The 14,096-nt window shown below is 33.9% G+C and overlaps 3 protein-coding genes across 3 annotated transcripts; all 3 read right to left on the bottom strand.

The window, feature by feature from the left end:
* Positions 1 to 462: 462 nt before the first annotated feature.
* LOC149196852 (36.4 kDa proline-rich protein-like) lies at positions 463 to 813 on the bottom strand. Its single transcript, XM_089408459.1, has one exon. It carries the CDS (start codon positions 811 to 813, stop codon positions 463 to 465), a length of 351 nt encoding a protein of 116 aa, XP_089264585.1.
* Positions 814 to 4,709: 3,896 nt separating this feature from the next.
* LOC149196851 (protein PIN-LIKES 7-like) lies at positions 4,710 to 8,374 on the bottom strand. The gene is made up of 3 exons (XM_089405669.1): positions 8,052 to 8,374; positions 7,458 to 7,537; positions 4,710 to 4,815 (listed from the first exon to the last, which is right to left on the bottom strand). Coding segments are annotated over exons 1-3 (216 nt in total). The 5' UTR covers positions 8,187 to 8,374; the 3' UTR covers positions 4,710 to 4,814.
* Positions 8,375 to 11,587: 3,213 nt separating this feature from the next.
* LOC149196850 (purple acid phosphatase 8-like) lies at positions 11,588 to 12,919 on the bottom strand. Its single transcript, XM_089405668.1, has 3 exons — positions 12,701 to 12,919; positions 12,374 to 12,530; positions 11,588 to 12,092 (listed from the first exon to the last, which is right to left on the bottom strand). Exons 1-3 carry the CDS (start codon positions 12,875 to 12,877, stop codon positions 11,995 to 11,997), a joined length of 432 nt encoding a protein of 143 aa, XP_089261794.1. The 5' UTR covers positions 12,878 to 12,919; the 3' UTR covers positions 11,588 to 11,994.
* Positions 12,920 to 14,096: the final 1,177 nt, after the last annotated feature.

The raw sequence follows: 14,096 nt of genomic DNA, 5'->3' as shown, positions 1-14,096 counted from the left end.
AAATTCAAGCCATCATCAAATAAATAAACAATTAACAAAAATCTAGTGCTTCAGGTAATGGGTGCGATGAGGGAACTGGTCCCCAAAAAACCTCAAAGTACACCCAATACGAAAAATACATAGATAATGACTAATTTTAGAATCGTCGGACTACATAGCAAAAGCAACACCATCATCTGCGATAAATATCTGCAAAGTAAATCAGTAATCATTGGTCTCCTTTATTATAGAAACAAAAATAACGAAACACAGCGGAGCGACGTGCATATTCTAGTTAGTGCATGAGCCAAAATAGAATATACGTAAACATTTGTCACGTTATTGTCACAACATTTCACCTGCGCGCAATCCAGAATCACATACTACTTTCACACCTTTTAAACTAAACCAAACGAAACGGAACTTTTAAATGAAACAAATATTTGACTGAGGGACGGCATGGCATGCATTTCAACTTCTTAGTTAAAGTTGTGGGCATTTGAACCCCGGAGGAGGGCTAACGCCACATTGAACAAAAAGCTCGAGAGCCAGTGGAAGGATGACATTGACATCGAGTAGCTTGAGGCGGATAGTTGTACATAAGCACAGCGCTACCTCCAACGCCGCAACGCCTTCTATCAGTGGGCAGCACTGGTTCACAACAGGGTCTCCAATGACTACGTGCCCCAAGCCGTCCAACAAATGAACGCAGGCTCCCAGTTTCAATGCATCTAAAGGGCATAATGATCCCCCACCGTCTGCCAATACTAGCGTGGGCATGGTGGTTGCAGCACTAATCATAAATATAAAAAGCAATGCTACTCCCTTTGTCATGTTCAATCAAATTCGATGCTTCTTCCCTAATCGAAAGAATATGAGATTCAATCAGAGAGAAGGGAAACAAACAACCGAAAAGGCAAAAGGAAGGGATTGCATGTTTGAGCTCAGAGCACACGGTTTTTATAGCAGCTGTGTTGCTTTCAATAACCAATTTTCTTAATTCAATATCATTATGTTATCAGATCGTCATTATCATTATTACTGGAAAACGTTAACCGCTCCCCAAGGCGCCGGAAGCGGAAATGGTATCTTCTAGCTAACAATAATACAAAATACTAATTTCAGTCCGTCACAACTTGGAAATATACGTGGTTGCAATTATATATAATTCAATGTCGACATCAAAGATCAATTAATTCAATGTTTCATGCAATACTAAAGCTTCCAAACAATTCTGGAAATAAATATAATAAGATGAGCGTTCATAGTTGCAAGCCTTCAGTCTTCCAGAGACTAAATCGTGAATGTAAAATTGAAATTTAGTTCATTTATAAAAATCGGAGTTCCACGTACCTATGGATTCCACGATGGCGCTTGTTGACATTTCTAAGGTTATTTGAGGATACGATTCCCAAAGGGTGATCATGTGATTTTGTAGGTAATGTAAGTTGGTATTTGACTGGCATAACAGCATTAATAAATATATTTGATAAATGTTAATAATTTTATAGTTATCACATTTATTATTATTTATTTATTAATATTAACATTAATAAATTTAATATTATTATTATTAATAAATAACAAATTGATAAATAATATATGTATTTAAATTAAAAATTAATAATTATTAATAAACTAAATGTATTATTAATTATAATAATTATTAATAAATCAAATGGATTGCGATTATAATGCAAGGAATTATAAATTAAAGACATTAATATGAAGTTTTAATTTTAAAAAGGTAAATTTAATGATTAATATTAGAAAATCTAGGATCAATATTATAAATTCAAGGGAATAATAAATCTATTGGATTAGTATTAAAAATCTGAGCAATTATAAACCTAAGGGAATAACATTAGATCTTAAGATTAATATTAAATCCTAGGAGTATAAACCGTAAGATTAATATTATAAATCTTAAAATTAATATTATAAACCCAAGAGATTAATACTATAAATTCAAATAATTGTTAGATGTGAGGGATTAATATTATAAACTTAATGGACTAATTTTTAACCCAAGGAAATAATTTATAATCGAAGAGATTAATATTATAAGCCAAATATTAAAACCCTAATATTACCAACCTTATGTTAAACACAAGTTTTGTGATGCAACAATGTAATGTAACATTGCGATAATGGACCATGGTTGACCATTGTTGGCTATGGTTTACAATGGTTGGGGATGGTTGATTTTCCTATTGAGATAATTTTTTTCACAATTTGACATTGGACCATGATTGACCATAGTTGATTTTTGTATTAGCATTGATTGACTATGGTTCACTATGATTGACCAGGATTGACCATGGTTCACCATAATTGATTTTCATATTGAGACAATCTTTGTCACAATGAAACATTTGACCATGGTTGACCTTGGTTTAACATGAATGAACATGGCTGACGTTGGTTTAACATGAATGAACATGGTTGACGATGGCCGATTTTCATTTTGAGACAATCGTTGTCACAATGTGGCGTTGGACCATGATTGACCATGATTGATGACGGTTGAGGATGGTTTAACATGGTTGATTTTCATATTAATACAATCATTGTCACTATGTGATGTTTGACCATGGTTGACAATGATTATAAACCCAAGGGATTTATATTAAACCGTACCATCAATAAAACCCTATGAATAATATTATACCCTACAAATATGAACCCTTAGATTAATAAACCCAAAAGATTGATATTATAAACTCAAGAGTTTAATATTATAAGCCCCAGGTATATAAACCGTAAGATAAATATTATAAATGCTAAAATACATATGGTTGACCACCATTGACCATATTTGATTTTCATGTTAACACAATATTTGTCATAATACAACTTAGGACCATACTTGACCACATTAATTTGACATATATGATTAACATTAATTTGACGTATATGATTAATTTGAAAGGTGTACATTATTCACCACCATCTTTTTGGGATATTTTACGCATATCAACGATATCAACAAAATCAACATATAATCGAGTTATATAATTTTGTTTGTTATGATAACATTCTTACTTATCTATGTTTATTTCAAAAAGAGATGTGGGATGGATATTCAAAATTTACTAAATTTGCATTACAATTTTATGTTAATCACACTTATTATAGTTTTATGTTAATCACTTCTATTTTAAAAGCAATTTTTTAATATTTTTGTTAATTATATGTCAATGATTACTTTTCTAGTTATCTAATTTTCTTTTAATCTACACAACAATATAGGAAATTTATTTTATTATATAATAATATAGGAAATCGGTTTTACTATTTCTATATTTTATGGTTTTTTAATTATAAGTTAATTTCTCATAATATATAATTTAAGTGTAAGGTTTTCTATTATAAGTTAATTCTTTTTAACTAAATATTTTTATATAATTTCACTCAAACAGAGCTAGTCACAATTATCATATTCCCACTTTTAATATGGTTGCTCAATGTACACCTCCTCCTCAATGACTCCGTTGAGTAACGCAGTCTTCACATCCATCTGATGAATGTGCCATCCCATCTGCGCTGAGAAAGCAAGAATCATCCGTATGGAAGAATACCTTGCGACAGGTGCAAAGGTCTCATAATCGATCCCCTCTATCTGTGAAAAGCCTCGAGCAACAAATCTTTCCTTGTACTTCTCCACACTCTCGTTAGCTGCTTGCTTAACTTTGTAGATCTATCTCAAACCCACCACTGATTTCCCTTCCGGTCTAGGAACAATCTCCCATCCACTGTTTCTGACAATAGAATCATACTCTTCCACCATGGCATCTACCCATGCGGGATCCTCCACAGCTTCCTCGAAAGAGGATGGCTCAGTCACAACACACTTTCCCTTGGTACAGTTTGTGTGTACACAACGTCGAAAATGGAAATATATATATATGGAAATTGAAAAACATAAACACTATATTATATCGGAAGTCCTATATATAAGTTTTTGGCATGAAGTAGCTTCCGAACATTAATATCTTAAAGCTACACTGAAAAAGCTTTACTTTCAGTGAAAAAGAATATGCATATCAAGACGGATACAGTGATTAACTAACGAGTTACCTTTTGATGCACAGGAATGACATCTGATAATTGATTGTTTAAACCAAGAGCAAGAGATATTCTTGAGTTACCATTTAAGAATATGTTGAAATAAGGACAACCTTGCTGCTGTCCACAGATACCAAATGTAATTTATGATAAAAATATGCAAAAAGTGTAGGTTTGGAGAAAGGAAAAGCAACTGACCTCTGACGAAGACCCATTCTGTTTCGCTAAACTAATCCGAACAAACCGAACAACAAAGCTTCAATCTGCCTTTGCCGAACAAACTTGCTATCTTCCTTGAAAGATCTTGCTGCTTGGATGGCGTTGCAAATTCAATGTGTAATTCGTTACAAAAATTTCAGTTCGAAGTAAAACATATATTTCAAGATTGTTAAAATATTTTAAATGGTTATTACCTGATGTTGCTCTGGCTCATGCCCATTGCAAGAGACATACGTCTGAATAACATTTATTGCCCAGTCTTTAGACCTGGCAATAAGATTGGATCACATCTGTTTAATAGCATGCAAAAAATTTAAGCAAATTGTACAGTTAACAATAAACAGAAACATAGGTAAAATAATACCAAATGCAATACAAACCTCTGCGGTGTTGAGCCCTCCTTTCATGGCTCCACGTTTGAGCTTCATTTGAGCTTCTTTTGACATGGGAGCGTCATCCGAACTCATTTTTCCTACCAGATAATTAACTACCTTATACTCTGGGATCACCCTTTTCACTGGTTGATATCTCTATTCTATTCCGAACAATCTGCAACATGATGTGCTCCATTGAGACAATGATGTATATATATATATATATATATATATATATATATATATATAGAGAGATATATATATATATATATATATAGATATAAATTCTCCAAATATAAATATATAAACTTAAAAAAAAATATTATAGATTTATAATTAATATATAATATAATTTGAATGATGTAAATTATTATAAATTAGAAAAAACTTAAATAATTAATTTTGATTTATAATTTAAATAATGAAAATTGTTAAAAATATTTTTAATATTAAATTTTATGATAAAAAATTTATGACGGTGTATAATGAAATTGAATTTTTTTCTAAATAACATTTAAACAAAAAAATTGATATTATTATTTGTTTTAATGTGTTTTAAACTATTAATAAAAAGTAAATAATGAATAATTTCATTTTAAAAGAATTTTTTTGAGGTTTATTAATTTGATTTGTGATATGATATTAAACTAATAAAAGAAATATTTTTGTAGTATGATATTTGTGATGATTAACATGGAAATGGTTTAATTTTCTATACATAAATAAAAATGAAAAGTTTATTTATGTGATGATTATTATGGAAATAATTCAGATGTATAAAGAAGAAAATGATATTTGTGATGATTACTATGGAAATGGATTAATTAAATAAAAGGAAGGAAGAATTTTGAAATTTGCATTTGAAAAGAAAGGTTTACCTTTTAACATAGAAATAATTTAATTTTGTAAGAGAAAAGAAATATATATATATATATATATATATATATATATATATATATATATATATATATATATTTAGAAATTTATCTTTGTGATATGATATTTGTGGTAATTGATATGGAGGTGTTGTAATCCTCTCCACACATAAGAAAGGAAAAATTATTTTTGTGATTTAAAATGTGTAGTAATTAATAGATAATTTCATACTTTTGATAATTAATATGAAAATTTTCAACTATGTTCTATTGGATAAGCTTTAGTATTCGAACGACATGCAGCATGACACGTATTATATAACACGTCCATTTCATATATGGGTACTTGTTTATCCACCACGTTTCACTCTGAAACAAATATTCATGTTCGAAGGGTACAATCAAATAAAACTATTTAATTAGAAATTATTGAATAATTTATAAGAGTGTATTTTTTTAAAAACAAAATATTAAAATAAATTTTTAAATGTGCACTTTATTAATGTCAGCGAAACTTTCCAATTTTAGATCAAAATTCCATAAATAGATATTTATGGTTAAGTCTGTGTAATATTTAGACGATAGCTTTGCAAATTTTAAAAATATTTTAGAATTTAATGAGACTAACTTCCTACTCAAAATAATAATAAAGGTTTGGAAATTTACTAAGACCTACAATTTAACAAGATATCAAAACCTTGACCGATATTAGATTCCCAAGTCACCTAGGAATTAGGGTGTTGGAAGAACAGAAAAACCCCATAACACTTATAATTTACAAAATTCATAGATTAAACCTATGATTCAAATAAATCCTAAAAACATATGCAAATAATGGTAAAGGTTTTGTATTACTAAGGCTTGCAGGTAAACACAACATTCAGTGTCTTCACCACAGGCTACCAGGGGACTGTGAAATGGCAACCCTAAAGGAGAACATCGGAAGGGCTTGGCCCTTGAGTATGTAGTAAGTCCGAATGTGTAGGATCGAGAAGCAAACCCAAGCCATTTGTGGTAAAATCACCACAGGCTACCAGAGGACTATGAAATGGCAACCCTAAAGGAGTACATCGGAAGGGCTTGGCCCTTGGGTATGTAGTACGTCCGAATGTGTAGGATCCGTAATGGAATTCATGGCCCTTGTACTCAGTCAATAGAAAAAAAACAGAGGCAATAGGCCTAGTACAAATAAAATGCAGAGTCAAGACCAACATCTTTATATGACAATGGCAATTTCTGATGAGTCGGTGTAAAAGAAAAAGGAGGTAGGCCTCTTAGAAATAAAATACAGAGTCGAGATCAGCACCTTTATATGAAAGGGGCAGGGAAGTAATCGGGGTAGGGAAGCGACTTCACGTCAAGGAGTGCTTTAATAAAGCACCCGATCACCCTCTATCCAAAACCCATGTACATTTTGTTTTGAAAATTGAAAAAACTTTCCATATCATTTTAAATATATTTTCCAATGCCATTGAGTTCTATGACCAGTGCTCTCTAATTTCAATGAAAGTTTATTTTTTCTTTAAATGACCCATTGTGTTTTTTTGTTAATTGTTTTAAATCCTGCATGGATGACACTAATGTGTGGTTGTCATGTAATTTTCATGAATATACTCTCGACCTATTCAGATGCTTTTCCTGATAGTTCATTTTTATATCGAACTCTAAACACTAGGCTATTTAAGCATTTAAGGAACCTTGCATCCCTAACAAGTATTCAAGGCCTTTATAGTTTAACAATGGTTCTAGATATCCTCAAAGTTTTTCTGTTATCTAACAAAAAAAACCTTCATAATTAAAAATGTTATGCAAAATTCATGTCAAAAGATTGTCAATCCCAGTCTAGTTGCAAAAATAAATTTTATGGATATCCCAAACAATCTATGAACATAAAAGGCCCTGCTTGCAACCAAATTAGCTGGTAGTTAAAAAAAATAGATACCAGGAAATGAGATCTTCGAATGTCACTGATTGTGCCAGGCTTGCGAACATAAGTGCTGGTGTAAATACGACAAAAATGACCTGTTGAGAAGCACAAACAAAAAAGCCTATGATTATTTAAGTAAAAACCTTCATAGGCCACTACTCTGATCTTGAATGAACAGAATTACTGTGTAGACAACCTTTTCCCCTTGATTGTACTTGTATCCTATGGGCACAAGTACCTATCATATTTTCTGTTTATTTATTATTGTTTACTTTCACATGTTAATTATTCCAACTACTCTCACTAAATAATTCTGTACTCCTAACCGTATTATGTTAGAACATGCAAGGCCACATCTTGATAAGAAGTAGCTAGCAAACTAGAAAGAAGCAAAAACAACAAGCATTAGAAGTTCGTGTATACCATGGTAATAGCTATCCTTCAGTATGTTTATGCAGAAGGTTACAATTTACAAAATATACGACCTTTTACGACTAGCAATACCATAGACTTGATGACAGTTCTCATTTACAGCACACAATTCCATTTTAATATGTATGTAAAAATGTAATATGAATATTGGATATCTCAGAAGCCGCAATCCTTTACCTTATTCATATGTTTTAGACAAGCTTCAGTAAGCACGCCAACATACTGAGTTGACAGAACGGCTCCAAGACCACTTATCAGAAGAATCTTCACAACTGGCATGGATGCCACAGTTAGAAGGTCCCAGAATGCCATACTGTTTTCTAAGTTCTTCGTTCTTTCTCCTGAGGTTTTTGATGAATACTATTGGCAGTACTCAGAACCAATGCCTCTCTATGGTTTCATTCATTTGCAGTAACTCCATACTAAATGCAAGCTTTTTGTATGGCAGGTGAAATCCCTTGCTAAGCCACTGTGTGAAGCTCAATAAACGAGCAACAGTATTCCTGTAAAAGAGAGATTAAAAAGTTAGCTTGCTCTAAAACCAGGATGACCTGTCAAAGAAAAAACTAAGCGACCCACTTTTTCATTTTATGAAGGAACAGAGTGAACAGATTAACATGTTAGCTTACTCTAAAACCAGGATGACCTGTCAAAGGAAAAACTAAGCAATCCACTTTCTCATTTTATGAAGGAACAGAGTGATAGCAAATTTCAATCCTTGTAATCCAAAGATTCCAAACTGAACAATGGAAACAGAAAATTGGCATAAGTTACTTCTAGATAGCCCTTCAGCTTCGCAGGGCCAAACGACCATGTAATTTAGAGCGTGGTCTAGCATTTACAGAAATTTACTTTAAACCTTGTTTCCAGCATACTTGTATCAAAGTTACAATCCAATCAGAGAAATTTACCATAACTGAAGCAGAGATAATGGTTAGAGACCCAGATTTTCTTTCGTTTCCTCTGCTAATACTATCCACCGTACTCTGTGGCAGGGGAGGATCCGAGCAACAGGGGAATGGAGCCTTAATCACCATTTGAGCCTAGTGAGCCCGACTTATAAGATATTGTATAGCCTACTGATAAGTCCAATTTTCTTAGATTCTTGAAAAGCTCCAAAGACCATTTTAAAGAGTTGCAAGAGAAATGACAGTCATCTCGAAATACCAACCTAATGACAAGAGTTAAGAGTAAAGAGGCTCAGATAGTCCAACGGGGAAATTACGAGAGATCTGAAGTATACAGACAACTAGTATTCTTTGTCCCAATTTCGCAGAGTTTCACAAGCATGAAGCATCTTAGAAGATAAGCGACATCCAATGATACCACTAACTTTGCAACTTATAATTTTGAGATTTACACCAGGATTGTCTTCTTTCTAATGGTGAAAATGCCTATAACAATTCCTAGTTTGAGAGCCAAGTGCCCAATCAGAGCAATTTACAGGCGCTGAAACAGGGATGATGCCCCTATCGTATTATCTTAAGCTGAAATTCCTCTCTAGATACTCAGATTTTCTTTCACCTCCTCTGCTATTACTGCCCACTATACTCTCCTATACGTTGTGGGAGGAACCTACCAACAGGGGATCAGGGCCTTCATTACCACTTAGCCTAGTGAACCCTACTTATAAGATATTGTATAGCCTACTGATAAGTCCTATTTTCTGAGATTCTTGAATAGCTGTAAAGAACATTGTAAGGATCGCAAGAGAAATGACAGTCATCTCCAAATACCAACCCAATGACGGGAGTCCAGAGTAAAGACGCTGGCACAGTCAAATGAGGGATTTACTAGAGATCTGAATTATATAGACACCTGGTATTCTTTGTGCCAGTTTCAAACAAATGCAGAGTTTCGCAAGCATCAAGCATCTTACAAGACAAGAAACATCCAGCGACACCACTAACTTTGCGACTTAGAACTTCGGGATTTACACTAGGATTATCTTCGTTTTAATGCTAAAATTGCCTCTAGCGATACATAGCTTGAGAGCCAAGTGCCCAATCAGAGCAATTTACCCGAGCTGAAGCAGGGATGACGCTCCTCTCCTATTATCTTAAGGAGAAATTCCTCTCTAGAGACCCGGATTTTCTTTCACTTCCTCTACTACTACTGGCCACTGTATTCTCCTGGAGGAACCCAGCAATAGGGGATTGGGGCCTTAATCACCATTTGAGCCTATTGAGCCCTACTAATAAGACACTGTAAAGCCTGCTGATAAGTCCCATTTTCTGGCATTCTTGAATAACTCCAAAGAACATTGTAAATGATAGTGACAGGATTGATAGTCATCTCCATACAGCAACCTGATGATAAGAGTCGAGAGTAAACGGCCCACACATGTCAGAGAAGGGAATTACGAGAGATCTGAAGTATATAAACAACTGGTATTCTTTGTCTCAACTTCTGACAAATGCAGAGTTTCGACAGCATGAAGCATCTTAGAAAACAAGTGATATCCAATGATACCGCTAACTTTGTGACTTAGAGCTTCGGGATTTACTCTAGGATTATCTTCTTGCTAATGGTAAAACTGTCTATAACAGTACATAGCTTGAGAGCCAACTGCCCAATCGGAGCAATTTATTTATCGGAGCTGAAGCATGGATGGTGCCCCTGTCCATTTTCCTTCACTCCCTCTGCTATTACTCGCCACCGTACTCTCCGGGAGGAATCCAGGAGCAGGGTATTGGGGCCTTAATCACCATTTGAGCTTAACGAGCCCTAATAGTAAGACACTGTAAAGCCTACTGATAAGTCTATTTTCTGACATTCTTGATTAGCTCCAAAGACCATTGTAAAGGATACCAAGAGGATTGATAGTCATCACCCTACACCAACCTAATGACAAAATTCAAGAGTAAAAGGCGGACACATGTCAAATAAAGGACTTACGAGAGATCTGAAGCATATAGACAACTGGGATACTTTGTCCCAACTTCAAACAAATGCAGAGTTTCGACAGCATGATGCTTTCAATCTGAAGTATATAGACAACTGGGATACTTTGTCCCAACTTCAAACAAATGCAGAGTTTCGACAGCATGATGCTTTCAAACAAATGCAGAGTTTCGACAGCATGAAGCATCTTAGAAGACAAGTGACATCCAATGATACCACCAACATTGTAACTTAGAATTTTGGGATTTACTCTAGGATTATCTTCTTTCTAATGGTGAAATTGCCTATAACATTAAATAGCTTGAGAGCCAAGTGCCCAAAAACTTCTATCCTATGTATTACCCTGAATCTGTCTTTACTGGACGAACCATTAAGGACAGCTGGACCTATTTCACAGGCACGGATCCATGGTTTTGGATTGTGACTAAACTTAAACAAACTAATACCATGACATTATGTTTTCAATATTATCCCTATATTCTAATAGTGGACATCTGTCTCTCCAACATAGTATGAGTTTTTCTGCTTTTAATCTGATCCAGAGCTCTAGATGATCGAGTTGGTACCGAAAAACAAGCGGGCACAGACTGCAAATCACTCTCAAATAGCCAATTGCTTGAAAAGCATAAGTAAAACTAAATACCGATCTTCAGCATTAACGAACCACACAGTCTGAAATTACAGGCCAATAATTGCAAATTTTACAGGATTGTAGCGCTAAATCCTAATCTGTTATAATCTTCTCTTTCATGGCAGAAAATAATTAAGAAACGAAAATGAAAAGCGAAAATAATCCATTACAGAGCAAACCTGCATCAGAGGAGACGAAATCCCCGTGCATTGAGAAGTTTGCGCCTCTAAACGGGCGAATTTGCTTGCCCGAAGAATCATATATCATCTAAATGAAATGATCTGACACAGCTTTAAGTAGGTGAAGCATGCAAAGGGAATCGATATACAACTCTGGTTTCCACGACATAAGATAAGACACTGAATGGTGGATTCTAATTATTTAGAGGGTAGCAAAAATGATCTCGTCGTCCTCGTGTCCTCAGATATAGCAAGCTCAATTGCTCAGTAACCACAATATCCGGAAATCTGGTGGTTATTATTGTGTAATGTTAATAGTAATTGCCATTGCTATATATACACCACTATTGCTCAGTAAAAACACTATTGTGGACAACATTTAATGAGGGTTAATGATTTAACGGCATTAATGAGCGTGAATGATTGGTTGCACAGTATCCCGGCGTTTCAGAGAAGGATCCAACTGTGACAGTGTATCTCCCCTGTAGTTGTGGTTCCCAAGTACTGCCAATAAAACCCAAATTTCAGAATTCTTTATTAAACCTATGCCTTTAATATTCACATTAACTTCAAATATAAAAAAACCATGCCAACGAGTTAATCCAAGAACAATCTCATGCCCATGCTCGCAATGCAGAGGGCAAACTCAATACTGGTAAGAAACTGCTTAATAACACGCAGTTTAATTAGGAATTTGCAGGGTCTGGTGCTGAGAGCTGTACCAAGTTTCTCTCTTTCTGTAGTTCTATATAATGGAAAAAAAGTATGATAATGACGATAAGTACCCAAATGCCATGGCTTCTGAAGGCTACTGGCGGTATAAATGGCAGAGAATGACTGCTCAAAGCTTTGATCATCTGTTCCATTCAACCCATCTTCATAAAAATTATCTCCAGTTGAAATGACAAAATCGATATTCAACGGTTGGGCGATCTTCCCCATCTGTTACAGAGTCAGATATTAAGACATTATACATTTTAATCAGAAAACTCCAAGCAACTGCAGACAAACAATTGAAGTAATGAACAACGAGTATACATTTTAATCAGAAAACTCCAAGCAACTGCAGACAAACAATTGAAGTAATGAACAGCGAGTGGGAGGCAGCGTGCCTGTGCAGCAACTTGGGACTGATTGTATAAACCTTTTCTGCCCCAGTCGCCCACCACAAGGAATTTGAGAGGATCGGCAGCCATGATACAGTTGCTGGAAAGTAGTAGGAACGCCGTGGAGAACATTAAAATGCAGCGCCAGGAGTAGTGTAGGGCAGCTTGAAGCTCCATCGCCATTTTCAGTGGAGGCCTGAGAGGTGGCAGACGGTGGTAGCCAGCTGCCTGAGAGGTGAGAGGTGGCAGCTGTATAATAAACTTTGCATGCGCCTAAGTTTCATGTTTCCAGACTTTAGATAAAATATAACTTGTCACCACATTTTTAAACGAGCCATCCAAACTTTGGTTAAAAAAAAAATTGGATTTGGAAATTCAGTAACCCGGCAATAAGACCTCCAATATAAAACTTTGGATAAAAAGCAAAAAAACATCCAAGCTCTAAAATAAAACTTTGGATAAAAGGGAAAAACATCAATTTAATGCTCCGGTCAACTCAAATTAATAGAAAGTCAACGCCTGATCGAACGCTATTAGTCCCAGGCAGGGACTAATAAGTACAACTAGACTCTACTCCAAAGTTTATGGACACCTTGGGGCTCTACTTCTAGGTTTATGGACACTCTTGTTTAATGTTAAAAGATGGTTCAATCTTCATTATTTATACATGGTAAATACTGATATCATTATCTCTCTCTTATAAGGTGTTTAACTTGAATTTCTATGAATTCTTATCCTATATAAAAAAAATTTGAATTTTGTCATCGAAGATTCATAAAGACTTTTAAGGTCGGGAGTTCTTAGTTATGAAGGGAAATATATTATTTTGTTTAGTTTTATGATTTAAATAATCAGTTAAAATCTAGTCTAAGGAGGTGGAAAAGTTATTATTGATTTTTTTTAATATAGTATTTATTTTTCTTTTAATTAACTATCCATATATATTTATCATGTTGGCTTAAAGGATCTCTTAGAACCATTCTTATTGGATTGAACCTCTTTACTAAACCAAGAAATGCTGGTTGCATTTTCTTTTTTGACATGCCTCAATAGAGAACTTGCTTTTAGAAGTAAAAAATGTTGTCATACAATTATGCTATAGTATTGAACATTATTCTTATTTCATAAGAGATTAGTTCTTTATGTTCTTTTATTTTTTTAAATTAGCATTATTTTGTTACAAGATGAAGTTCTCTTGAATATAAAATTTTTCTTTATGGAGATTTTGTGCATGATAAAAAAAATTAAAGTTTTCGTTTAAGTGTATCTTAATAGTCATTTAGGAGATCAAAATCTGGTATTTTATTGTAAATGTCTATTATATTAAACATGAGCATTTGACAAGAAATCATCAATTTGAATTTCTAAAACATTATTATATCAATACAAATTATTATATCTT

Source organism: Pinus tabuliformis, chromosome 2_2 (genome assembly GCF_031772625.1).
Source record: "Pinus tabuliformis cultivar Carrire ecotype Pingquan chromosome 2_2, CPIR1, whole genome shotgun sequence".
Taxonomy (NCBI): domain Eukaryota; kingdom Viridiplantae; phylum Streptophyta; class Pinopsida; order Pinales; family Pinaceae; genus Pinus; species Pinus tabuliformis.
This window is presented reverse-complemented; position numbering and strand designations above follow the sequence as displayed.